General features: G+C 47.8%; 1 protein-coding gene across 1 annotated transcript in view; it reads right to left on the reverse strand.

Moving 5' to 3' along the window:
- Positions 1 to 1,503: 1,503 nt before the first annotated feature.
- Positions 1,504 to 26,992, reverse strand: part of SRP68 (signal recognition particle 68) — a 45,421-nt gene continuing 19,932 nt past the window's right edge. Inside the window, exons 9-16 of the mRNA XM_010387546.1 lie at positions 18,800 to 18,898; positions 16,261 to 16,325; positions 10,036 to 10,192; positions 9,289 to 9,383; positions 6,279 to 6,408; positions 3,307 to 3,382; positions 2,815 to 2,870; positions 1,504 to 2,330 (exon numbers count right to left, since the gene is read on the reverse strand). Of these exons, the coding sequence (XP_010385848.1) occupies positions 2,103 to 2,330; positions 2,815 to 2,870; positions 3,307 to 3,382; positions 6,279 to 6,408; positions 9,289 to 9,383; positions 10,036 to 10,192; positions 16,261 to 16,325; positions 18,800 to 18,898 (906 nt within the window). The 3' untranslated portion in view covers positions 1,504 to 2,102. The remainder of the gene's footprint in view (positions 2,331 to 2,814; positions 2,871 to 3,306; positions 3,383 to 6,278; positions 6,409 to 9,288; positions 9,384 to 10,035; positions 10,193 to 16,260; positions 16,326 to 18,799; positions 18,899 to 26,992) is intronic.

Raw genomic sequence — 26,992 nt, forward strand, 5'->3', positions numbered from 1 at the left:
GTCTGGCCTAACCCACTCCATCTTGCTTTTTTTTTTTTTTTTTTTTTTGAGATGTCGCCCAGGCTGGAGTGCAGTGGTGCGATCTCGGCTCACTGCAAGCTCCGCCTCCCGGTTCACGCCATTCTCCTGCCTCAGCCTCCCGAGTAGCTGGGACTACAGGCGCCCACCACCATGCCCGGCTAATTTTTTGTATTTTTTAGTAGAGACAGGGTTTCACCAAGTTAGCCAGGACAGTCTCGATCTCCTGACCTTGTGATTCGCCCGCCTCGGCCTCCCAAAGTGCTGGGATTAAAGGTGTGAGCCACCGCGCCCGGCCTCTATCTTGCTTCTAATCTCCAAGCTGTCCTTGTTCGTTCCTGGGAATAAGCTGAACTAACTTTGGGAGAAGCTTACAGTTTAACTGTTTAACTTTGAAACAAAGATGGTAACAGCACTTTCCGGAAATAAACCTCCTTCTTGCCTGGGGACCAGACTGCCTTTGCAGGACTAACAAATTAGCCACGAGAATTGAAATTATGGTTTAGGAGTCATGCAGCCAGAGGCCACAAGATTCTGAACCTTCCCAGTTGCTCCTAGGGATGACATCACTGTTGTAAAACCTAAGAATGGTGCTTGAGATATTTTTCAGACCCTGCACTCTATGGATCAGCTGGCACCATCCATCCAGACTGGCTCATCTGGTCTTGTGGCCCTCACCCATGAAACCAACTCAGCACAAGAGGCCAGCTTCAACTCCCTATGACTTCATCTCCAACTCCCTATGACCTCATCTCCAACTCCCTATGACCTCATCTCCAACCTGACCAATCAGCACTTCCCACTTCCAGACCCCCTACCCATCAAATTATCCTTAAAATTCCCAGTCTCTGAATTTTCAGGGAGACCAATTTGAGTAGTAACAAACTCCAGTCTCCTGTTTAGCCGGCTCTGTGTGAATTAAACTTTCTATTACAATTCCTGTTTCGATGAATCAGCTCCATCTGGGCAGCGGGCAAAGAGAGCCCTGGCGGAGTTACAATGCCATCCTGAAACCATGCTCTCAGATTTTTAACCAGTCAGCCTTTTCTTCCAGCCATCGAATTTGCTCAAAAACTGAAAACAACTAAGCCAACATTTCTCGTGGTGAATTTTCTTTCCTATGTGACAGGTGAGTTTTGATTTCCAAAGGGAATCATAAGTGTCAGGTACATGTTTAAATCACTTTTATTCCTTGCTTTCTTACATTGTTTTTGTGACTTCTATTATTGATGTTTTAATAGAAGTGAAAAGGGATGACTAAGAAAAAAAGGGGAGTAAAGAAGGGGATTAAAATGTAATGGCATCAAAAAATTACACATTGGGAACTCCTGAAAAATAGTGCCTCTAACATCTGTATCTGGCATCAGCCACACCTAGTTGCTGGTAAGTCAGGTTACACTTGACCTCACTGGGTTCACACAACCAGGCTCCCGAGGAGAGAACAGGGACTGGACATGAGGGAGAGCACATAAGAAATGGGCACAGTCTCCATCATCTTTGCCTTTTAATATAAGATTTGGTTTCATCATTTCTGAGTGTAACATATTTCTTCTAAAAATAGAGCTCTCTGCTTGTCTGAAACTTCTTAGCCTTCACTGGGAGGTGAAGGGGAATAAGGCTGACCGTAATTCTGGGGTGACGTTGCCAGTTTCATAGTCATAGATAAACTTTTCAAGGGATCCTGGATGCTCACAGCAAGGATGAGTTCATTTCAAATCCATGGTACTGAAGAAGCATGACAAAGCATTTCAAGGCCCCATCTGTGCCTGGTGTGGCCTCCTGAACGCATCACTGACCAAAGGCAACCACAGCTCACAGGGCACCAGACAGCAGCGGCCCCTCTCCCAGGAGGCACAGGAGACAGGATGACCCCGCACACATTTACCAGAAGACGACAGGGTGCTCTCCTAACACACTGCTTAAAAATGTGTACAAACACAAGATGTAGGAATGCAGGGCCGAAGATGTTAAACTCTTGCCCCGGGCCAACGCAGACCTGGATTTAATATCATGGAACTTGCTGGGATTTTCTCACAATACAGATTAAGAGTCAGAATCTCCCCCACCCCTGAGGAAGAGCCTGGTTAGCTCCTGAATCCAAAGATGCCCTTGATGTATCCAGTGAGGCCACTCTTGGTCTTCTGTTCCAACTTGTCCTCAAGGGGTGGGAAAGCCACATGGTTGAGGGCCAGGTCAAAGAACAAAGGCTTGCAAGGGATGGGCTGGAAGCCTGGTGGGAAGTGCACAAGGTTGGCTTGCTTGGTGACAAGGGAAGGGTCCAGGCAGAATGTCTCAAACCGTTCAACCAGAGGCTGGAAGTCAAATCAGAGACGTATGTAGGCATCCGTCACAGAACACCCTTGGTGAACATTTCCTGAGTGCCGACTGCCTGGTTCAGAGCTTTACAGGCGCCATCTCACTCAATCACTCAATCCTGACAGCCTCCTACGAGGAGGGGCTACCACATCCCTGTCTTGCAGTCAGAGTCACTGAAACCCAGAGAGGCTAAGAGAGGGGCAGGCTAGGACTGGGGTACAGGTCTGCTGGCCATGTTACGAGTTAGAGCTCCTACCCACGGGTGCTACTCTGTACAGGTACAGGTTCCTCAACCCTCTTCCCGGGGATGATCTGACATCTAGGAAGCTTTATGCAGGAAGCGTTGAGGTTGGGTAAGAGAAGGGAGGGAGGTGGGGGTTTCCTTAGAAATTTAGGGTCTACTGCTCTACAATGAGCATGTATTTCTAGTTTGTTACTAATCCTGCTTTGTAATCCTCAAAAACTACAGCCCAGACTTACCTTATTGTCCTTGACTTGGGAAGAGGAGGTCTCTGTTTGATGAGCATCGCTTCCATCTGAAAGTTTCATAGGGATTCAGTAAGAACAATGATTTATAATAGCACACTACTCACAAATGAGGCCTATCACACAGGTGGCCCCTACATCCCAAAAGCAAAAGGAGCCAGTACATGGGGAAGCCAGTCCTGTCTCCCGCTGAGAAGTGGTGGAGATAAACAGATCAATCCCAGATCCAATGCTGTCGGCCCAGTGAAGCCAGCACAGTTGCATGAGGACAGTAACAGGGAGAAGGGCCAGTGTAACAGTGCATCTCGAAATGCTTCTGCACGATCTGATGCCCAGCTGGCACAAGTAAAGGCCAGGAAAAAGAAACCTCTTACAGATGAACCGAGACAACCCTTTCAACCTTAAAACAGTAGTGTGGGGTGTGGGAGAGAAGGGGAGTGGCAGGAAGGAAAGTCTGGGGATACAAAGGCCAGGCAGGGGGCTCACCAAGGATGGCTGCGGCCTGCAGGGAGCACTTCTCCGACCGCACTTGAGTGATGAGCTCTTGCACGTCAGGTAGGTCCTGTAAGATTCAGAAAACGTGTACTCCCGAGTCAGGGCCAGGTCAGAGCACACCAACCTAACCTGAGTTAAGCGACCCCACTGGTATTTTCATAGGACTTTAGACTTTCTAAATGGTTCTCCCTATTAGAACAAAACAAAACTAAAAATGCTAGTCTGTTTTAAATGGGAAAAGCTATGCCACGGCTTAAGTAATAATGCCTGGAAATAAAGATGATGTTGATAATATTAATAAATTTATCATACACTAAAACAGTGTGCCAGGCATTATTCTAAGCAGGTTACATAATCACTAGCTTAACCTTCTCAATAATCCTGAGGCAGTTTGCACTCCCATTTTACAGATGAGAAAACGGAAGCATGGAGAGGTTAGGCAATGTGCCGGCCATGCCCCCAAGTGGCAGCGGGCTGGGGTAAAGGGCTGTGCCATCTGGCTCAAGGGCCTTCGTCATTACATCCCACTGCTTCAGCGAGGGCGATGAATTTTCCCGGCCTCAGTCTGTTGCTTGGCATATTGGGAATGACCCGAGAAGGTCTGGATACCACAGAACCCTTCCCACCTCCATTCTCTGACACTTCCCCCACAAAGCAATTCAGCACATGAAATCAGGGCCACACTGGTTTGCACCGTGTCCCAAGATGATATTCCACGGTGGTGACGCTGCCACGCCCGTCACCCCCACCTGCCCACATCCCTCTGCTCTTTCCTAACTCTGCCTTTGCATGGGGTCTCTTTTACTTCTTCTGCATCCATAGGTGGGCTCCTGCATGCCAGTCTGTGGCTACAACAAAACTACAAGCTCTCTGAAGGTAGAGAGCTCTTCTCCACCCCTCTGAGCTTGCACAGGATCCAGCAGCTCCTACGCTGGCATGACCTCATCAACAACAGGAACCTGTGCTTGCTTTTCTAAATGGTCTCTACTTGTCAAATATACATGGATTCCTTAGACCGGCTGATGTTGCAACAAGTTCTATATCATCACAGTAGGCCACAAGCTTAAGAAGCTAGTCGTCATTCAATAATCAGTAAAGCACCAGGCATGGTGGCTCACGCCTGTAATCCTAGCACTTTGGGAGGCTGAGGTCAGAGGATCACTTGAGGTCAGGAGTTTGAGACCAGCCTGGCCAACATGGTGAAACTGTCTCTACTAAAAATACAAAAATTAGCCGGGGTTGGTGGCACATGTCTATAGTCCCAGCTACTTGGGAGGCTGAGATAAGAGAATCGCTTGAACCTGGGAGGCAGAAGTTGCAGTGAGCCGAGATCGTGCCACTGCACTCTAGCCTGGTAGACAGAGCGATCCTCCATCTTAAAAAAAAAAAAAAAAAAAGGCCGGGCGCGGTGGCTCAAGCCTGTAATCCCAGCACTTTGGGAGGCCGAGACGGGTGGATCACGAGGTCAGGAGATCGAGACCATCCTGGCTAACACGGTGAAACCCCATCTCTACTAAAAATACAAAAACCAGCCGGGCGAGGTGGCGGGCACCTGTAGTCCCAGCTACTCGGGAGGCTGAGGCAGGAGAATGGCGTGAACCCGGGAGGCAGAGCTTGCAGTGAGCTGAGATCCGGCCACTGCACTCCAGTCCAGGCGACAGAGCGAGACTCCGCCTCAAAAAAAAAAAAAAAAAAAAAGTAAAGCAAAGCAAGCCTTCCACGGCTGCGCTTTGTTTATTTATTTTGAGATGGAGTCTTGCTTTGTCACTTAGGCTGGAGTGCAGTGGCATGATCTCGGCTCACTGCAACCTCTGCCTCCCAGGTTCAAGTGATTCTTCTGCCTCAGCTTCCCGAGTAGCTGGGATTACAGGTGTGCACCACCACACCTGGCTAATGTTTTGTATTTTTGTAGACACAGGGTTTCGCCATGTTGCCCAGGCTGGTCTCGAATTCCTTACCTTAAGTGATCTGCCCACCTCAGCTTCCCAAACTGCTGGGATTACAGGCGTGAGCCACCGCGCCCGGCCCTGGGGCTGTTCTTCAGATCAAGCATTTCCTTAGCTTTAATGGACCCCCAAATGGCCTGGGGATTTTGTTAAAATGCAGATACTGGCCAGCATGGTGGCTCATGCCTCCAATCCCAAGGTTTTGGGAAGCAGAGGCAGGAGGACTGCTTAAGGACAGGAGTTCAAGACCTGCCTGGGCAACATAATGAGACCCCCCCCCAATCTCTATAAAAAATAAAGATTGGCCTGGCATGGTGGCTCATGTCTGTAGTCCCAGCTACTCAGGAGGCTGAGGTGGGAGGGTAACTTGAGCTGGGGAGTTCAAGGCTGCAGTGAGCTATGATGGTGCCACTGCATTCCAGCCTGGGTGACGGTGAGACCCTGTCAAAAGAGAGAAAGAAAGAAAGAAAGAAAAAAAACAAGCAGAAGGTTCCAGGTGGGAGGGGACAGGCTGCATTCCTGGCCAGGCCCCGCTGCCGCTGCTGCTCTCGCACAGGCCCTGCAGGACGGCTTCACCGGTGCTTCTCACTTCGTTGCACGTCACAATCACTAGGGCCTTTCAAAGTCCCAATGCCCACTTCAGACCCCTCACACTGATGAGAACCGCAATCTCTGGGGTGCGACCCAGACATCTACCTTGAAAACAATCTTCCTAAGAGATTTCAACATGTAGTCAAGTCTGAGAGCAATACTTCAGGTTTTCCTGTGGTGGTTTTTGTTTCTTTTATATCAGAAAAATGCCTTCCCTTCTTCATACCTAAATCCTCCTCAGGGCTGGAGCACAGCCATGAGTGACACAGCCTGCAGCTCCTGGGCAGTCAGGGCCATACCAGGTCCCATGGGCAGCGAGGGAGGACCAGCCTGAGGTGGAGCCCAGCTGTTGTACCCTCGCAGCTCCTCCACAGCCGACTCCATAGCCTGCCAGGGCTTGCAAACAAGGAGAGGCCAACGTCTCACCTTTAGGCTGTTCTTGAAGGCGCCAGCATCAGAATTTACTTCGTTTGCATATTTCAGGACTCTATCATACAGGACAAGGGCTTCGCTCCACTTCTTCACCAGCACATAGGACTGAGCAATGAAAAAACACCTAATGGGGAGGGGAAAAGAGCCACAATATTCTAAAGCAGCAATTACCCAAGACCAAGGCTTTCCTTGCAGTTTAGGTGAAATTTTACATTTGGTAACAGGTTTCTTAACGTGGGATCACTGCATGGGAGCCCCCTTCATGGGAAGTGTTCAGATTTGTAGGCTACCCTGCAGAGATGCTTCCCAGCAGTCAGAGATTGCCCAGGTAGGCCCAACAGTGAGCCATGGTTTTTTACTGACTGACTGACCCTGCAGAGGAGAAACAGTTCCCAAAAGGAGCATGGTGAGGCCAGGACAAGAAGGAAGGAAGAATGCTGCCCAGCCCAAACAGAAATCCCACCCGGATCCACACACCCAAGTCGCAATCATTCATCTCTGCTCATCGCTTTCCAAACACAAAACCCACACAAGGCCGGGCGCGGTGGCTCAAGCCTGTAATCCCAGCACTTTGGGAGGCCGAGGCGGGCGGATCACGAGGTCAGGAGATCGAGACCATCCTGGCTAACACGGTGAAACCCCGTCTCTACTAAAAATACAAAAAACTAGCCGGGCGAGGTGGCGGGCGCCTGTAGTCCCTGCTACTCCAGAGGCTGAGGCAGGAGAATGGCCTGAACCCAGGAGGCGGAGCTTGCAGTGAGCTGAGATCCGGCCACTGCACTCCAGCCTGGGCGACAGAGCAAGACTCCGTCTCAAAAAAAAAAAAAAAAAAAAAAAAAAAAAAAAAAAAAAAAAAAAAACCCACACAAGGTTCTTTCTGAGTCAAATTCGTCTCCTGGGCTCAGCAGACACTGAGCGCTGCTGGTCCCTGAGAGGACAGAAGGGGCCATGGAGTGAAGATGGGGCACGCTGGAGCAGCAGAGCACACTGGCATGTGAGGGCCAGAAGAGGAAGGGCAAGAATGCATGGGGCTCTGCCTTCCATCCTGGCTGGGCCCCATTGTGCTACCCAGCCTACTTACAAGTTATAAATGACACAAGTCATTTAAGAAACTGAGTTTAGCCGGGCGCGGTGGCTCAAGCCTGTAATCCCAGCACTTTGGGAGGCCGAGACGGGCAGATCATGAGGTCAGGAGATCGAGACCATCCTGGCTAATACGGCGAAACCCCGTCTCTACTAAAAAATACAAAAAAACTAGCCGGGCGCCTGTAGTCCCAGCTACTCGGGAGGCTGAAGCAGGAGAATGGCGTAAACCCGGGAGGCGGAGCTTGCAGTGAGCTGAGATCCGGCCACTGCACTCCAGCCTGGGCGACAGAGCAAAACTCTGTCTCAAAAAAAAAAAAAAAAAAAAAAAAAGAAAGAAACTGAGTTTAGGCTGGGCACGGTGGTTCACACCTGTAATCCCAGCGCTTTGGGAGGCCGAGGTGGGTGAATCACCCGAAGTCGGGAGTTCGAGACCAGCCTGACCAACATGGAGAAACCCCATCTCTACTAAAAATATTAAAAAAAAATAGCCGGGTGTGGTGGCACATGCCTGTAATCTCAGCTACTCAGGAGGCTGAGGCAGAAGAATCGCTTGGACCCAGGAGGCGGAGGTTGCGGTGAGCCGACATGGGCAACAAGAGTGAACTCCATCTCAAAAAAAAAAAAAAAAAGAAACCGAGCTTAGCTTTATCCCGAGTTAGTTCAAGTTCCTTGAACTGGCCACTCTGGTTCCGCTAATTAACACCCTTTCAAGGCGTGCCCCTTTTCCCCTGGGAGGGAGGAGGAAAGTAGAGGAAGACAAATTTTTGTTTTTTTTTTGAGACGGAGTCTCGCTCTGTCGCCCAGGCTGGAGTGCAGTGGCCAGATCTCAGCTCACTGCAAGCTCCGCCTCCCGGGTTTATGGCCATTCTCCTGCCTCAGCCTCCCGAGTAACTGGGACTACAGGCGCCCGCCACCTCGCCCGGCTAGTTTTTTTTTGGATTTTTTAGTAGAGACAAGGTTTCACCGTGTTAGCCAGGATGGTCTCGATCTCCTGACCTTGTGATCGCCCGCCTCGGCCTCCCAAAGTGCTGGGATTACAGGCTTGAGCCACCGCTCCCGGCCCCAAGTTTTTTTTTTTGAGATGGAGTTTCAATCTTGTCGCCCAGGCTGGAGTGCAATGGTGCGATCTTGGCTCACCGCAACCTCTGCCTCCCGGGTTCAAGCTATTCTCCTTCCTCAGCCTCCCGAGTAGCTGGGATTACAGGCGTGCATCACCATGCCCGGCTAATTTTGTATTTTTTTTTTTTTTTCCGAGACGGAGTCTCGCTGTCTCCCAGGCTGGAGTGCAGTGGCGCGATCTCGGCTCACTGCAAGCTCCATCTCCCAGGTTCACGTCATTCTCCTGCTTCAGCCTCCCGAGTAGCTGGGACTACAGGTGCCCACCAGCACGCCCGGCTATTTTTTGTATTTTTAGTAGAGACGGGGTTTCACCGTATTAGCCAGGATGGTCTCCATCTCCTGACCTTGTGATCCACCCGCCTCGGCCTCCCAAAGTGCTGGGATTACAGGCGTGAGCCACTGCGCCCGGCTAATTTTGTATTTTTAATGGAGATGGAGATTCTCCACGTTGGTCAGGCTGGTCTCAAACTCCCGACCACAGGTGACCCACCCGCTTCGGCCTCCCAAAGTTCTGGGATTACAAGTGTGAGCCAATGCGCCCAGCGAGGAAGCCAAGTTTAACACGTGTGCTCCACTCTCCCTGACCTGGCCAAACGGCAGACATCATCACTGGCCACTACTGGCCACAGCTTTTAGAAACTCCCCTTGAATATGCTGGGCTGACCTTCCTGTGACCACAGGCAAGGTAACACATACACTCAAGGCCAACAATTCCAACTGCTACGGGCTGGGTCATGCTCCCAGTGCTTACAGAACCTGGGAGGCAGAGGAAAACTCTGCCTATCCCATGGGACGTTACCTGTAAGCTTTGAACACCAGAGTCTTGAGGCCTATCTCTTTCTGGAAGGCTTTGTCTTCCTCTAAACCAGGAAGCTGGAGCAATTCCACCAGATTCTGTACAACAGATGCAACAAGAAAATTCATGAAGAGAAGATCTTAGATTGAATTTTTGACAGAAGACCTTGTAAGAACAGGATAAGGGTGAGAAAAAAAAAGCCCGAGGTCAATACAGTGGGGAAAAGCCTGTGAAGTGACCTGGCAGCAGCCACACCTGGTGTCACCTCCATTCCCCTCTCTGATCTTGGAAACATATTTGTCCTTTACAACTCAACTCTTAGCTCACCTGCCTTCAGAGACTTCTTGGCCCATCTCAGCTGGAAGGGATCTGTTCCAGCTCTGAGCTTTTATTTTGCTTAGCATCTACTCAGATGCCTTGACTGTGTGTGTCTCACAGTCCTACTGACTGACCAACTCCCTGGGGGCCAAGATGGCATGGACTCAGGTCTCAGATGCTCTGTGGCACCTAGGAGCATTTTACACAGGTGAAGTGCTCAGTGATGACCTGGGGTCACTATTCTCTACAGATCAACATGTCTGAGAGGTAGTGGCTCACAGACTGCAGAACTGGTGTAAGACCTTTCTTTTCCCAGCTACTAACAGGTCCTGCTTGTCACAGTCCTTTCGTGATGCAAAGTTAAGTCATTTTGTGCCTGACACGGGCAAAGGAAAATGACAGGCCCTTGCCTTCCCGGTCCTCAACGGTCACCTGTAAGATGATGTCATAGAGCCGGATCAGGTCCTGGGGCCGGGGGGAGCGCTTGCTGTCATCCTCTGGCTGCTGCTGCAGCAGAGCCCTCTGCAGACCTTTGGCCATGTTCTCATTACGCTTGATTGCCGTTGACAGTTTGATATAAGTCAGGTAGCTGGAATGCACCATAAGTCAACTCAAGTTATACTCAAGAAAAGCAGAGGAACTGGGAGGAGGACTGCACTATGAGTTGGGGCTGACCTAGAAGAAGTGGGGGGCGGGTGGGGGTGTGGCCACAGCAGGGCAATTGGCCTGGGCTTCAATGGACCCTCCATTTGGCTACTATCCAGTGGCAATTTTGCAGGGGACCTGTATAGGACCCTATCACAAAATTTGATTTTTAGCTTGATTTATACCTTCTGCATCCTTTTTCAAGAAACACACAGTGGAGGAAACAAACACACACACAAACACACAGAGTGGGATCCCAGCAACTCATGAGGCAGGAGATTGCTTGAGCCTGGGTATTCAAGGCAGCAGTGAGCTATGATCACACCACTGCACTCCAGCCTGAGCAAGACAGCAAAACCTTGACTCTAAAATTAAAAAAAAAAGGGTGGGGGGGGGGGGCCGAGTGCAGTGGCTCAAGCCTGTAATCCCAGCACTTTGGGAGGCCGAGACGGGTGGATCACGAGGTCAGGAGATCGAGACCATCCTGGCTAACACAGTGAAACCCCGTCTCTACTAAAAAAAATACAAAAAACTAGCCGGGCGAGGTGGCGGTGCCTGTAGTCCCAGCTACTCGGGGGGCTGAGGCAGGAGAATGGCGTGAACCCAGGAGGCGGAGCTTGCAGTGAGCCGAGATCACGCCACTGCACTCCAGCCTGGGCGACAGAGCGAGACTCCGTCTCAAAAAAAAAAAAGGTGGGGTGGGCTGGGCGTGGTGGCTCATGCCTGTGATCCCAGCACTTTGGGAGGCTGCAGCAGGCGGATCACGAGATCAGGAGATCGAGACCACCCTGGCTAACATGGTGAAACCCTGTCTATACTAAAAGTACAAAAAATTAGCCAGGCGTGGTGGCGGGCACCTGTAGTCCTAGCTACTTGGGAGGCTGAGGCAGGAGAACGGTGTGAACCCAGGAGGTGGAACTTTCAGTGAGCCGAGATCGCGCCACTGCACTCCAGCCTGGGCGACAGAGTGAGATTCCATCTCAAAAAAAAGAAAAAAGAAAAAGAAAAATTGGCCAGGTATGGTGGCTCATGCCTCTGGTCCCAGCTACTCAGGAGGCTGAGGTGGGAGGATCACCTGAGCCCGGGAGGCAAAGGTGGCAGTGAGCCAAGATTGCACCACTGCACTCCAGCCTGGGTGACAGTGAGACCTTGTCTCAAATGAAAAAAAAAAAAAGAGATGGGCCATGGATGGCGAGCCAGTTTCTGGAGCAAGGCCTACTTCCCTGACTAGCTCACACTACAAGGCCAGTGTCCTCCCACTGCAGCTGTTCCTACTCATCTGAGGGCCTTCTCTGCTCAGAAAATACCAAGGTATAATCGCTTGGGGTGGTTATGCATACTAACCATGTGTATAAACTGTAGAGACTATTTTAACTGTACCACCTGGCAAGTCCTTTTAATATTTGGGGCTAAAAACATGTTAACTGTTTAAACTCTGTTTAAGTAGCACTTTGGTCTCTAGAGCCCCATCCCACTCCAGCAGATCAGAGGCCACAGCTTAGAGAGGATACAAAAGATACTGTGGGCAGAGGACACCAGCACAGCTGAGGTCAAGGGCTCCAAAATGAGCACAAGATCCAGGGACTGTCAAGTTCTAAGCACTGACCCATTGGTCTCTTCTCTGCTCGGCTTCCAGAACAACAGCAGCCTGGTATATCCCAGAGATCTGAACAGTGCAACAGAAACCCTACAAGATTCTGGAGTTGGAGTCCTTGGTGGAAGGGCAGAGCCAGACACACCAAGATGAGCCTCATGTGTATATGTAAAGCTTGCATCTGACAAGCCACACCCTTCAACAGGAGTGGATGACCAAAGATCACTAGGCATTTAATTAAGGAAAGCCTCTACCAAGAAGGAAGAGGCCAGAACCAAGAGGGAAAAATAAACAAGCAGGAGAAGCCACACTTTGCAGTGAGAAGAACTTCAAAAAATGATTATTAATAACCCCAGAAAGATAATGGAAGGCTGTGCAGTTGTGAAATTAGAATGAGACACTCTATCTTTAAAAATAACATTCAGCTGGGCACGATAGCTCATGTCTATAATCCCAGCACTTTGGGAGGCTGAGGCAGGTGGATTACTTGAGGTCAGGAGTTCAAGACCAGCCTGGCCAACATGGCAAAACCCCATCTCTACAAAAAAATACAAAAATTAGCCAGGCATGGTAGCATGCGCCTGTAATCCCAGCTATTAGGGAGGCTGAGTCAGGAGAACGGCTTGAATCTGGGAGGCAGAGGTCACAGTAAGCCGAGATCACGCCACTGCACTCCAGCCTGGGCAACATAGCGAGACTCCATCTCAAAAAAAAAAAAAAAGGCCAGGCGCAGTGGCTAAAAATTAGCTGGGCGTGGTGGTGTGCGCCTGTTATACCAGCTACTCAGGAGGCTGAGACAGGAGAATTGCTTGAACCCAGGAGGCAGAGGTTGTGGTGAGCCGAGATCACACCTTTGCACTCCAGCCTGAGCCACAAGAGTGAAACTCTGTCTCAAAAACCAAAAGCAAAACATTCAGAGAACACAAAGGAGCTCTTAGATGGTGTCAGCAATGTTAGGTGGGAGTCAGGAAGGGTTAAAGCAGGGAGAAGCAGAGTGGAAGAGTGAGACAGGGTTAACAGTGGAAAGGTACAAAATGATGAAATCCCAAATCTGCAAGTTATTTAGAGATACTGAGGTAAGTCCCACAGAAATGTGTTAAACGAATTAAAAGTGGATGCTTCTGAGAAACAGGAGAGAAGGTCATGAGATGGATTTTCCTAAAAAGCTTTGCAGAAACCAGACTCAAAACAAAGAAACATTACACACAAAATGATACAGGAATTTAGATACAGCTTTCCAAAGGTTTACTGAAATACAAAAGCGGGGCCGGGCATGGGGCTCATGCCTGTATTCCCAAAACTTTGGGAGGCCAAAGCAGACAGACTGCTTGAGTCCAGGAGTTCAAGACCAGCCTGAACATGCCAAAAACCTGTCTCTACAAAAAATACAAAAAGTTAGTTGGGCATGGTGGCACACATAGTCCCAGCTACTTGGGAGGCTGAGGTGGGAGGACTGCTTGAGCCCAGAAGGTTGTGGCTGCGATAAGCTGTGACTGTACCACTGCACTCTAGCCTGGACAACAGAGAAAGATCCTGTCTTGGGGGGGAATAAAAAAAAGCAGCCTGATTCCTGATTCATCAGTTTACCCCAAAGCTGGCCTCTGACCTAACTGAAATTCATGGTGTGACACCAGCTATACCTTCAGGTGGGAAAATGAATCCACGGGCAAGGGGGCTTCAAAATTTCAAAAGTCTCCTAAGCCTTGTTGAATGTTTCAAAGGGTCTTTTCAAGGTTAGGAAGTTAGACTAACTCCTGATTCTTTGTGGCTGTTAACTACAAACACATCACTTAACCTCCTGGAACCTCACCTTTCTCATTGGCTGTTGAAACAGACAACATTTAAGGGCCATTCTTGCTGAGTCCTCTGGCAGGGCATTTCGTGTGAATTTGACATTCACCTAAAATAAAACTCCTAAGGTGAAGTTTAAGGGTAAAGAAGGGAGTTTTTGTGGTTTTGCTCTTACAGGAATATGGAGAGGGGCAGGGGAATGGCTAAGAATATTGTCAGGCTCACCATCTAAATTACAAGCGTGACTAAGAATCACAACTTCGAGGTCAGATGGAAAAGAGAATCTGACGGGAAGTGGGGTTTTCCCAACTAACTATCTTCTCCCTGTCCATTCCAAAAATATGTCACTCTTCCTCTCTTCTGTAAAACAAAATGAATCATCTTTTTAAAAAATGAAACTTGCTGGGCACGGTAGCTCACGCCTGCAATCCCAGGACTTTGGGAGGCCAAGGCAGGCGGATTACGAGGTCAAGAGTTCAAGACCAGCCTGGCCAACATGGTGAAACCCTGTCTCTACTAAACATACAAAAAATTAGCTGAGAATGGTGGCGTGTGCCTGTAATCCCAGCTACTTGGGAGGCTGAGGCAGGAGAATTGCTTCAACCAGGACTTGGAAGGTTGAGGTTGCAGTGAGCTGAGATCACGTCACTGCATTCCAGGTTGGGCTACAGAGCGAGACTCTGTCTCAAAAAAAAAAAAAAAAGAAAGAAAGAAACTTGACGAAGGTGATTTTACTTTATTCATTTGAGACAGAGTCTCACTCTGTTGTTCAGGCTGGAGTGGAGTAGCAGGGTCATGGCTCTCTGCAGCCTAGATCTTGTGGGCTCAGACAATTCTCTCACCAAAGCCTCCCAAGTAGCTGGGACTTATGGGCATATACCACCATGCCTGGTTAATAAAAAAGTTTTTTTTGGCCAGGTGTGGTGGTTCATGCCTGTAATCCCAGCAATTTGGGAGGCTGAGGTGGGCAGATCACTTGAGGTCAGGAGTTCAAGACCAGCCTGACCAACATGGTGAAACCCCATCTCTACTAAAAATAACAAAAAAATTAGCTGGGCGTGGTGGTGGGTGCCTGTAATCCCAGCTACTCCGGGAGGCTGAGGCACAAGAATTGCTTGAATCTGGGAGGCAGAGGTTGCAGTGAGCCGAGATCGTGCCACCACACTCCAGCCTGGACAACAGAGCGAGACTCAGTCCAAAAAAAAAAAAAAATTTTTTTTTTTTTTTTTTTTTTGCAGAGATGGGGTTTCACCCAGGCTGGTCTTGAATGCCTGAACTCAAGTAGTCCACCTGCCTTGGCTGCCTAAACTGCTGGGACGATGTGACTTTAAAATATATATGATGAAAGAGGAAAGGAACAAGAATAGTCAAGATACCCCCGAGGACAAACCTGGCGAGGAGAACTTGCTCTATCAGATGTTGAGATTGGCACAAAGTTATAATGCACTGTGCTGGTCCAAGTACAGACAAATCAATGGAGCAGAAGAGTTCAGAGAAAGAACACACATGGAGAAAATGGGACACATGCCTGGCAGGGCTGGCGCTGCAGATCAGCGGGGAGACAATGTAGTCAATGAATCATACTAGAACAAACTACTATCTTTATGGAAGAAAGTGAAGCAGATCCTGACCTTACACAAAAATAAACTCTGGATGGAGTTAAACTTGAGTTGGAATTAAACTTCAATATGAAATGGACAACTGTAACACATTCAAAACACAGAGACCAACTTCCAGAGTTTGGCACTGGGAAGGAGAGCAGTTAGATCCAGGAGTGGAAGGAAATGAGGAAAGGGCCGCAGGGAGCTTCAAACACTGGTTGTGTTCTTGTTTTTGTTTTTTTGAGAATTTTGAGTCAGGGCTATATCAGGCTGGAATGCAGTGACATGATCATGATCATGGCTGACTGCAGCCTTGAACTGCACAGGCTCAGGGGATCCTCCCACCCGAGCCTCTGGAGTATCTGAGACCACAGGTGTGCACCATCACACCCAGCTAATTCAAACTCTTGAGCTCAAGCAATCCATTTATCTCAACCTCCTAAAGTATTGGGATTACAGGCATGAGCCACTGTGCCTGGCTGTGTTCTAGTTAAACTATGTAAAAATCTTAAATTAGGTATATAAAATAAAATGTAAATATAGCATGTATATTCATTTGATAAAATGGACATACATGCATTCGCATTTTTATGCATTAAGAAATTATAAATGTAAGCCAGGTGAAGCGGTTCACGCCTGTAATCCCAGCACTGTGGGAGGCTGAGACAGGCAGATTGCTTGAGTCCAGGAGTTCGAGACCAGCCCGGGCAACATGGCAAAACCCCATCTCTACAAAAAAAAATTAAAAAATTAGCCAGGTGTAGTGGGGCATGCCTGTAGTCCCAGCTACTCAGTGGGAGGCTAAGGTGAGAAGACTGATTGAGCCCGGGCCGTTGAGACTGCAGTGAGCTGAGATCACATCACTGCACTCCAGCCTGGGCGACAGAGCTAGACCCTGTCTCAAAAAAAAACAACAACAAAAAAAAGAAATTATAAATGTAAATATACATAAATATTACATATACTCTTTTGTTCAAATGGTATTTTAACAATATTAAAAAGTAGAAAAATTAAAATAACCCTTACCTATGCAAGTATTGAAGATTAGACACCTTCCCCGACTCTCCTTCAAGGATGTAATCTCTCTGTTTCTGCAGAAAGTGAAACAGGTAAAAAGTAAAGCAACTGATGCTGTCACTCTGGCCACCTCATGCAATGGTGGGGTCTCCAAAGTGCCCTGAACATAGACACAGACTCTAGTAAGACAAGAGTCCTCAAATATCAAAGATCTACTACTTGACATAATCTAGAACGACAGTGGCACTCAAATTGCCACTGGCATCTAAAAACTGCCCTCAAATAAGAGAATTGAGAGTAATGGCCAGATGAGACTTCCTGTCTACTCCTCCCAGTGCCTAACCCCAAAGCATTAAAATCAGACATTCCACAGTCCACGGCTCTGTGTGAAGATCTATGCCACAGATCCCAGTTCCACTCCTTGTGCTGTCAGAACCTGCCTTTTGTGGCTGGCTGAATAATGTACCCCAGAGATGTCTACATGCTAGCCTCCGTGGAATCTGTGAAGATGTTACCATATATGGTAAAAGAGACTCTACAGATGTGATTAAGGATCTCTGAATTATCTGGGTGGGCCCAGTGTAATCCCAGGGTCCTGAGAAGAGGAAGGCAGATGGGTCAGAGCTGGAGATGATGAAGGAATGGAAGCAGAGGGGAGAGGAGCTGATCACTTTGAAGCACAAATGGAGAGCCACAAGCCAAGGACTACAGGCAGCTGCTAGAAGCCAGGCGATGTATTCTTGGGAATACTGGAAAAGGATTCCCCTAGGGCTTCTAAAGGAACACAGCCCTGTGAACCCACTACATTTCTGACCTCTAGAAGCATAAGATAATAAATTTGTATCATCTCAAGCCATTAAGTTTGTGGTAATATGATTGCAGCAACAGGAAATGAATGAGCCTTTGCTGCACCACATTCCTTACATTCTGTGAGGTGTCTCCCAACTGCTATGCATTCAAGGTGAGTGACAGTGACAGGGGCTAGGACTCTGTAGGCACCTCTGTTAAGTCGATGAAGGGAAGCACAATACATAAAGGCAGCTTAACGGGGCAAGGAAGCAGGCGACTCCTTAGAGAAAGCAGTGATTCAAAACAAAGTTCATACTTCAGGCTTTGCGGCAGATGCTGAAAAAAAAATAGTTGCAAGGCAACACGTGAAGTTATTGTTGTTTAATGGGTTCAGAGTTTCAATTTTCCAAAATGCAGAGAGTTCTGGAGATGGACTGGTGGTGATGATTATACATTATAAATGTATTTACTTACCACTGAACCGTGCACTTAAAAATGGTTAAGGTGGTATCTTTTATGTTTAATGCTTTTTTACCACAATAAAAGTAAGTTTTTATGAAGAGGTAATACTTAATTAACTATCAAAACTTATAGCTGCAAGTATCAGATAATTAGAAACTGCAGGGATCTCTGTGGGCTAGGATGGTGCAGGCATATGCTTTTCAGAAATGGCAAGCTATGAGCTGGACCTTGAAAAACAGATGGGGTTGGACAAGTGAAGAGTGGCAGGAAAGATTAACCAAGTGTGAGGAGGGAGGGGAATGAGAACAGTGTAACACATTGGGTGGGAAAGGCGTTACTGAGATGCCTGTAAGTGGAACAGCTTGAGGGAGAGGACTCAGAAGGATGTAGTGAAGTACAAGGCTGGGAACAGACTGGGGAAGGTTTGTACACCAGCTCAAGTCTGAACTGAGAGACCAGTGGTCTCTAAGTAGGGCACAAAAAACCCAGGGAGTCTGAGTATGAAAAGAAAATTAGGATTTCTATTTCTATTTATCTCATTCAAAAAAGTCCTTATTTCAATGCATTTTATATATGACAAATTAGTCAAATAATAAGGTATATAATTTATAAATAAATGCATCAGTGGTGCAGGCTCAATGCTGCCTATGGGGTTTATCAGCATAAAAGTTTGGAGGCCACTGCTCAATCCCTACAGGAAATCACAGGGCTTTTAAAAATTAGACAGGGAAACTAGATTTAGAAAGATTCCATTTGTACTTCACAAAGGAAAGGCCTGGAGAAGAGAACCAGGACCAAGACAGAAGAAGCAATTAGGAGACCTTTGCGGTTGCCTAGGCACAAGAGAAAAGGCTAATAGAAACAGGCGAATCAACAATAGGCACGAAGCCCTGCAAATGGAGAAGAAAGGGGGCTGGGTGACAGGGACAAAAGAGACAAATAGATCTGAGGTTTTCAGCCTAGATGCCTGAATGAATCACAGGGACAGTGTTTTCCGAAAAAGGAGGCACTGGAGAAGTCCACCTGGAGACAGAATTTGAGGCCACAGGCTTCATAGGCCATACAGGAAACCACTAGGAGGAACAGGGGAGGGAGGAATTAATTTCTCAGTGTGATGGAGCCCAGAAGCCCTTATTTGTCCCGACAACAGCACCTCAAAAAAAAAAAAAAAAAAAAAAAAAAAACAGTGGCCAAGAGAACAGTGCACTCAGAGCACTGGGGTCCACCTGAGAAGGGGACACAGGCTGACCTGGACCCCTACCCAGAGCAAGGGCCAGGGCTCGGCTGAGGGTCCTACCTGATCAGGCTTGAGCTCCTCCCGAACCACCTGGATGGCATCCCGACACTCGCTGAGCATGGATTCAAACAGGCGCTCCTTGGTTTCTTCGCTTTCGGCCTAAACAAGGGCAGATCAAAGTAAGAGACTTTGAGCAAACCATAGTCATCTAATGGGAGGAGAGCAAAAGCACACCTGGAGTCCCCAGACCACACACTCACTCACGCACTCCACACCAGACATCATTTTAATTGTTACTATTCTCTACCATATAATGTTTTCTTATAGCCTTAGTCATTATTCATATGGAAAGGGGAGTTATATTTTTAAAAGTAAACATGATGAAAAAGCTGTCTGCATAACTGATCCGAGACTTAGCAAAGGCTTTATGTCTCTTCCTAGCATAGGTTCCTGCTACTTCCCTGCAGTGCTTCGCCCTCTGCTCAGGACCTGGCACCCCTTGAGGGGCCTTACAGACTGGCCTTGGGGCACTCTACACTGAAGCACAGCACATCAGAACTTCACTTATCTTCCTTCCAGAACAAACTGCCAAGCTCTACTGTATGCCAACACAATTACCTTTCACAAATGTAACCCAACTCAAAGATTATTTCTCTTAGGTCCAAGCAAGTAATAAAAATGACTAATCAATACCCACCAAAAAGACAGTTCTCAACTGGGCACGATGGTTCACGCCTGTAATCCCAACACTTTGGGAAGCTGAGACAGGTGGATCACAAAGTCAGGAGATCGAGACCATCCTGGCTAACATGGTGAAATCCCATCTCTACTAAAAATACAAAAAAGAAATTAGCCAGGCGTGGTGGCGGGCGCCTGTAGTCCCAGCTACACAGGAGGCTAAGGCAGGAGAACGGCGTGAACCTGGGGGGCGGAGCTTGCACTGAGCAGAGATCGCGCCACTGCACTCCAACCTGGGCGACAGAGCGAGATTCTGTCTCAAAAAAAAAAAAAAAAAAAGTTCTCCTAAATATCACACTAAGTTCTTTTTGCTACAGACATGCTGCACTCAGATATTCCATATGACTACTCTGAGAACAATTTTTAGGACAGACAAGGTTGACACGCATGAGATGACAGTCTTTGCACAAGTACTGGGCGTCACCTGTCTGCTACACAGCTGGGGTAGGTGAGAAAGTGATTCACTACTTGAATACCTGCCAAGCCACATTATCATCCCAAAGAATCTGACCGAGCAGATAGAAATGGACAAAAGGCAGAAAGGAGATGAACCTGTGTGACTGGCAGACCCACTGTGAAATTAAAACATCAACATTCCATTATGATATTTGACTTCTCATAGAAATTAACACTCAATCTGAAAAAATGTCTTAATATTCAACTGACCTCTAAGAAAGCTCAAACGAAAACCCAGTACTGCCTACCCATTTAACAGATGGTTGAGACCAGGGTGGCGGTGGTGGGCGCTTAAAGAAAATCCTTTTGGCCGGGCACGGTGGCTCACGCCTGTAATCCCAGCACTTTGGGAGACTGAGGTGGGTGGATCACAAGGTCATAAGATCGAGACCATCCTGGCTAACATGGTGAAACGCAGTCTCTACTAAAAATACAAAAAATTAGCCGGGCGTGGTGGCGAGCACCTGTAGTCCCAGCTACTCGGGAGGCTGAGGCAGGAGAAAAGCGTGAACCTGGGAGGCGGAGCTTGCAGTGAGCCGAGATCGCGCCACTGCACTCCAGCCTGGGCGACAGAGCGAGACTCCGTCTCAAAAAAAAAAAAAAAAAAAAAAAGAAAAGAAAAAGAAAAACCTTTTTTCTTAAGAAAGCTTTTCTTAAAAGTTCTCTTAAGAATCTTTTTCTTCTCTTAGTCTCCAGCATGAAAAAAAAAAAAATCTTCCTTGTAACTTACGCAATATAAATCAAACATACTTTTCCACTTACAAGTTATTTGACTTTCCCAAGGTAGTTGTTCACTAACTTGGGAACGAACTGGGGCTCATTCTTCCTATAAATCGAGTAAAGCAAACACAGCCACCATTCCCTCCTGGAACCACCTGAGCAGCACTGTCCAACAGAACTCTCTGCTGCTGGCAATGTCCTCTACGTGCACTGTCCAGTGCACACCTGAGCACTCGGAAGTTTTATTAATTTATCTTTTATTATGTTTTTGAGACAGAGTCTTGCTCTGTTGCCCAGGCTGGATGGAGTAAAGTGTCATGATCTCAGCTCACTGTAACCACCGCCTCCGGGGTTCATGAGATCCTCCTGCCTCAGCCTCCTGAGTAGCTGGGACTACAGGTGCCCACCACCACGCCTGGCTATTTCCCAATGTTGGCCAGGCTGGTCTCGAATTCCTGACCTTAGGTGATCCACCTGCCTTGGCCTCCCAAAGTGCTGGAATTACAGGTATGAGCCACAGCACCTGGCTGGAAGTTTCGTTAATTCAAATTTCAATAACCACATGTGTTGAGTGGCTACTGCACTGGACGATGCAGCACTGGAGCAGACTTTACAGAATATTGTTGGCTGACCCCAGGTTGGCAAGATTCTTTTTTTTTTTTTGAGACGGAGTCTCGCTGTGTCACCCAGGCTGGAGTGCAGTGGCGCGATCTCGGCTCACTGCAAGCTCCGCCTGCCGGGTTCCCGCCATTCTCCCGCCTCAGCCTCCGAGTAGCTGGGACTACAGGCGCCCGCCACCTCGCCCGGCTTTTTTTTTTTTTTGTATTTTTAGTAGAGACGGGGTTTCACCGTGTTAGCCAGGATGGTCTCGATCTCCTGACCCTGTGATCCGCCCGCCTCGGCCTCCCAAAGTGCTGGGATTACAGGCTTGAGCCACCGCACCCGGCCAGCAAGATTCTTTAGAATCACTTCATCAACCTTTACTAGCCTAATTTTTCTTCTTTTTTTTTTTTTTTTGAGTCGGAGTCTCGCTCTGTCACCCAGGCTGGAGTGCAGTGGCCGGATCTCAGCTCACTGCAAGCTCCGCCTCCCGGGTTCACGCCATTCTCCTACCTCAGCCTCCCGAGTAGCTGGGACTACAGGCGCCCGCCACCTCGCCCGGCTAGTTTTTTTGTATTTTTTAGTAGAGACGGGGTTTCACCGTGTTAGCCAGGATGGTCTCGATCTCCTGACCTTGTGATCCGCCCGTCTCGGCCTCCCAAAGTGCTGGGATTACAGGTGTGAGCCACCGCACCTGGCCTTAGCCTAATTTTTCAAAGTACAAATCTGTGGAATGGTGCCACTGTATAATGCTCAGCAATTGGAATAAGACATGTGAATCTAGAGGGCTTAAAAACTTGAGTAAGACATGTGAATGGTGGGGGCTAGGAGGCAAGGGGAGGGAGAGTATTAGGACAAACACCTAATACATGCAGGGCTTAAAACCTAGATGATGGGTTGATAGGTGCAGCAAACCACCATGGCACATGTATACTTATGTAACAAACCTGCATGTTCTGCACTTCTGTAACAAACCTGCATGTTCTGCACATGTATCCCAGAACTTAAAAAAAAAACAAAAAACACGTGAATGGACTTGGCACCGCTTAAGAAACACACATGGCGCCGGACGCAGTGGCTCACGCCTGTAATCCCAGTACTTTGGGAGGCAGAGGTGGGCGGATTGCTTGAGTCCAGGAGTTCAAGACCAGCCTGGGCAACATGACAAAACCCTATCTCTATAAAAAATGCAAAAAAATTAGCCAGGTGTGGTGGTGCATGCCTGTGGTCCCAGCTATTCGGGAGGCTGAGGTGGGAGGTCCAACTGAGCCCAGGAGGTGGAGGTTGCAGTGAGCTGAGATTGTGCCACTGCACTCTGGCCTGGGTGACACAGTGAGACCCTGTCTCAAAAAAACAAAAACAAAAACAAAATAGAAACACACATATACCACAGCCATGTTCTCAGCAGAAAGGATGAGCTATAGTGCCCGTTTTAATTCCATGCAATCCAACAAACATGCCACCAACACCCTTCTCAGATAGGTGGGGTTAAGTGATTGGGGCAACAGGCGTTCAAGAAAAGAGCGAACTTCGTCTTACCAGCTACACAGGATTTGCCTCTTTTCCTGTCGGTAGGGTACAGTTCAAGTTGAAAACCTCCTGAATGCCACGCGTTACTTCTGTTCCCTTTAACTAAGTCTCTACATCGAGGTGCTGAAAGCAGCAAACCTCCCCACTGCTCCCACAAAGCTCTACGTTCCCACTGGGAATTTTGCAAATATCTTAAAAAGCAATGAAGGAAAAAGTCGATTTGAAGGGCAGGACTTACGCCAGTTGTGTTTTTCTTAAGACTCCCACACTGCAATGACTCAGACCACTAATCTCTGAAGGAGAAGCTTTCATGATTCTCCCTGGGCAGGGCAAAATGTCCCCAAACAGGAAGCCTTCAATATATTTTGCTATTTACACTTTTATTCTATCAATCTATATTCGAGGCTAAGATGATTCCTGAAAGGACGGTGGAATAAGAAACTCATCTCAATATGCAGAGGCAGGATTCCTGGCCACCTGTACGCTGACCTTCTCCACCAGCCACTGGACCAACCAGAACGTGCTCTTAAACACAAGTGGCAAACTTCCTGCACAAAAATTTGTGGTCTGACTAGACCTTTTCCCAGGTGCGCCTATGACAGAGAGAAATCTTAAGCCCAGAAGTAATGTTACTGATTAGTCCAAACGACCCAATCAATCCTAGGTAAACTTTTACAAAACTTGAAACCTTCAGGATGGGCTTTTCTGCAGTCTCAGGTTCTCTCCTCAGGCTCAGTTTCAAAGCTGACTGGTGCGGAGGAAACTGAGCTGGGCTGCAGTGTGTCCTGAGGTACAGACCTCCTGCTTTAAAATGCACATTCTCAGATTGTTTTCACTTGTCTATGGAAATTGCTGGAAGGTGGTAGTATGACTAAGAGACACACAAGGCAAGTCTGACCACATTCCCAACCACACCCTTACTATGGGCACAAGAATCAAACCTTACCCAGCCCAGTGAGGTTTAGGAAAAAACACATGGAAATCTGGTAAAGAAGAAAACAAATCTCACTTGAGAATATACAAATATACATAAATATATATATATATATATATATATATTTTTTAAGAAAAAGATAAATGGTCTCTCTTCTACTCAAATTTTAAAATATTAACCACAACTTGAGGATATGAATCACCAAGCCTGGGCCAGGCATTGTGGCTCACACCTGTATTCCCAGCACTTTGGGAGGCTGAGGCGAGTGGATCACCTGAGGTCAGGAGTTTGAGACCAGCCTGGCCAACATGGTGAAACCCCGTCTCTACTAAAAATACAAAAAATTAGCCAAGTGTGGTGGTGGGCGCTTGTAATCCCAGCTACTTGGGAGACTGAGGCAGGAGACTGCTTGAACCCGGGAGGTGGAGGTTGCAGTGAGCCGAGATTGTGCCACTGCACTTCAGCCTGGGCAACAAGAGCAGAACTCCGTCTCAAAAAAAAAAGAATCACCAAGCCTGCAGATATTTAAAATCTGTCCTCCCTGCAGAAAGAGCTATCTAAAAATAACCTCTCAATGCAACTAGTGACAAGTCAGGAGTGATCAAGCATTAAAGAAAACAAAATAGGCCGGGCACGGTGGCTCACGCCTGTAATCCCAGCACTTTGGGAGGCCAAGGCGGGCGGATCACAAGGTCAGGAGTTCGAGACCAGCTTGACCAACATGGTGAAACCCTGTCTCTACTAAAAATACAAAAGTTAGCAAGGTGTGGTGGTACGTGCTGTAATCCCAGCTACTCAGGCGGCTGAGGCAGGAGAATCGCTTGAACCTGGGAGGTGGAGGTTGCAGTGAGCCGAGATCATGCCATTGCACTCCAGCCTGGGCGACAGGGCGAGACTCTGTCTCAAAAAAAAAAAAAAGAAAACAAAATAGCAATCCCAGCACTTTAGGAGGCCAAGGCGGGAGGATTACTTGAGACCAGGAGTTTGAGACCAGCCTGGGCCACATAGTAAGAACCCTATCACTACAAAAAATTAAAAATTAGGCCAGGTGCAGAGGCTCATGCCTATAGTTCTAGCACTTTGGAGGCTGAAGCAGGAGAATTGCTTGAGCCTGCATGTGGGACCAGCCTGGGCAACAGTGAGACCCTCATCTCTACAAAAATTAATTAGGACAGGCATTGTGTCTCACAACTATAATTCCAGCACTTTGGAGGCTGAGGCAGGAGGATTGCTTGAGCCCAGGAGTTTGAGACTAACCTGGGCAACAAGGAGAGATCCTGTATCTACAAAAAATTTAACACTTAGCTGGGTGTGGTGGCAAGTGTCAGTGTCCCAGCTACTTGGGAGGCTGAGGCAGGAGGATTGCTTAAGCCTGGGAAGTCAAGGCTGCTGTGAGTCATGCCTGCCTCACCATACTCTAGCCTTGGTGAAGAAGTAAGATTTTGTCTCTTAAAAAAAAAAAAAAAAAAAAAAAAGGCCGGGCGCGGTGGCTCAAAAGCCTGTAATCCCAGCACTTTGGGAGGCCGAGACGGGTAGATCGCGAGGTCAGGAGATCGAGACCAACCTAGCTAACACGGCGAAACCCCGTCTCTACTAAAAATACAAAAAACTAGCCGGGCGAGTTGGCGGGCGCCTGTAGTCCCAGCTACTTGGGAGGCTGAGGCAGGAGAATGGCGTAAACCCGGGAGGAGGAGCTTGCAGTGAGCTGAGATCCGGCCACTGCATTCCAGCCTAGGCGACAGAGCGAGACTCCGTCTCAAAAAAAAAAAAAAAAAAAAAAAAGGAAGAAAGAGAAAGAAAAATAGAGATAAAGTATAAAGACAATACTAAGGGCCAGGCGCAGTGGCTCACACCTGTAATCCCAGCACTTTAGGAGGCTGAGGCAGGCGAATCACCTGAAGTCGGGAGTTCGATACCAGCCTGACCAACATGGAGAAACCTCATCTCTACTAAAAATACAAAATTAGGCCGGGTGCAGTGGCTCATGCCCGTAATCCCAACACTTTGGGAGGCCAAGGAGGGAAGATCACAAAGTCAGGAGTTCAAGACCAGCCTGGCCAACATGATGAAACCCCGTCTCTACTAAAAATACAAAAAATTAGCTGGGCGTGGTGGCAGGCACCTGTAATCCCAGCTACTTGAGAGACTGAGGCAAGAGAATCGCTTGAACCCAGGACGTGGAGGATGCAGTGAGCTGAGATTGCACCATTGCATTCCAGCCTGGGCAACAGAGAGAGACTCTGTCTCAAAAAAGAAAAAAAAAAAATTAGCTGGGCATGGTGGCAGGTGCCTGTAATCCCAGCTACTCCGGAGGCTGAGGCAAGAGAATCACTCGAACCCAGGAGGCAGAGGTTGTGGTGAGCCGAGAGCAATCATGCCATTGCACTCCAGCCTGGGCAACAAGAGCCAAACTCTGTCTCAAAAAAAAAAGACAATTCTAAGGATGTCAATACTTAAAGTTTGGCTACAGAGACTAAGGATTTTGCAACTGGACTTTGGCAGCTGATTAACTTTGAGCTCAAGTCTTTCCAGTCTAATATTTTATCTCCCTGTATTATTTCTTCCTTCCAGACTTTTCAGTAAATTGCTGTTTTGGTATTTAAATATCATAAAAACCTCTACAGGAAAGCAATAACCTGGGACTACCAAATTTTTGCATTCCAGTTCCTAGAAGGAGGTAAATATCAATACCAGCTAGCTTAAGAGACACTGAAATTATACCCAAAATATAGATAAGGAACTCAACTTCAAAAATAAATAAATAAATAAATAATCCAATTAAAAACAGGCAAATAGGCCAGGCGTGGTGACTCACACCTGTAATCCCAGCACTTTGGGGCACCGAGGTGGGCAGATCACAAAAAATCAGCTGGGTGTGGTGGTAGGCACCTGTAGTCCCAGCTACTCGGGAGGTTGAGGCAGGAGAATGGCATGAACCCGGGAGGCAGAGCTTACAGTGAGCCAAGATTGAGCCACTGCACTCCAGCCTCGTCTTTAAAAAAAAAAAAAATCATGTGTATTTAAACTTTAAGCGTTATTAACTTTCTTTTTTTCCTTTTCCTTTTTTTTTTGGAGACAGAGTTGCACGCTATTACCCAGGCTGCAGCATAGTGGCGTGATTTCAGCTCACTGCGGCCTCAAGTGATCCTCTTGCCTCAGCGTCTGAGTAGCTGGGACTACAGGTGAACGCCACCAGGCCTGGCTAAATTTTCTTGTATTTTTTTTTTGTAGAGATGGGGTTTCACCATGATGCCCAGGCTGGTCTCCAACTGCTG

This window comes from Rhinopithecus roxellana, chromosome 19 (genome assembly GCF_007565055.1).
Source record: "Rhinopithecus roxellana isolate Shanxi Qingling chromosome 19, ASM756505v1, whole genome shotgun sequence".
Taxonomy (NCBI): Eukaryota; Metazoa; Chordata; class Mammalia; order Primates; family Cercopithecidae; genus Rhinopithecus; species Rhinopithecus roxellana.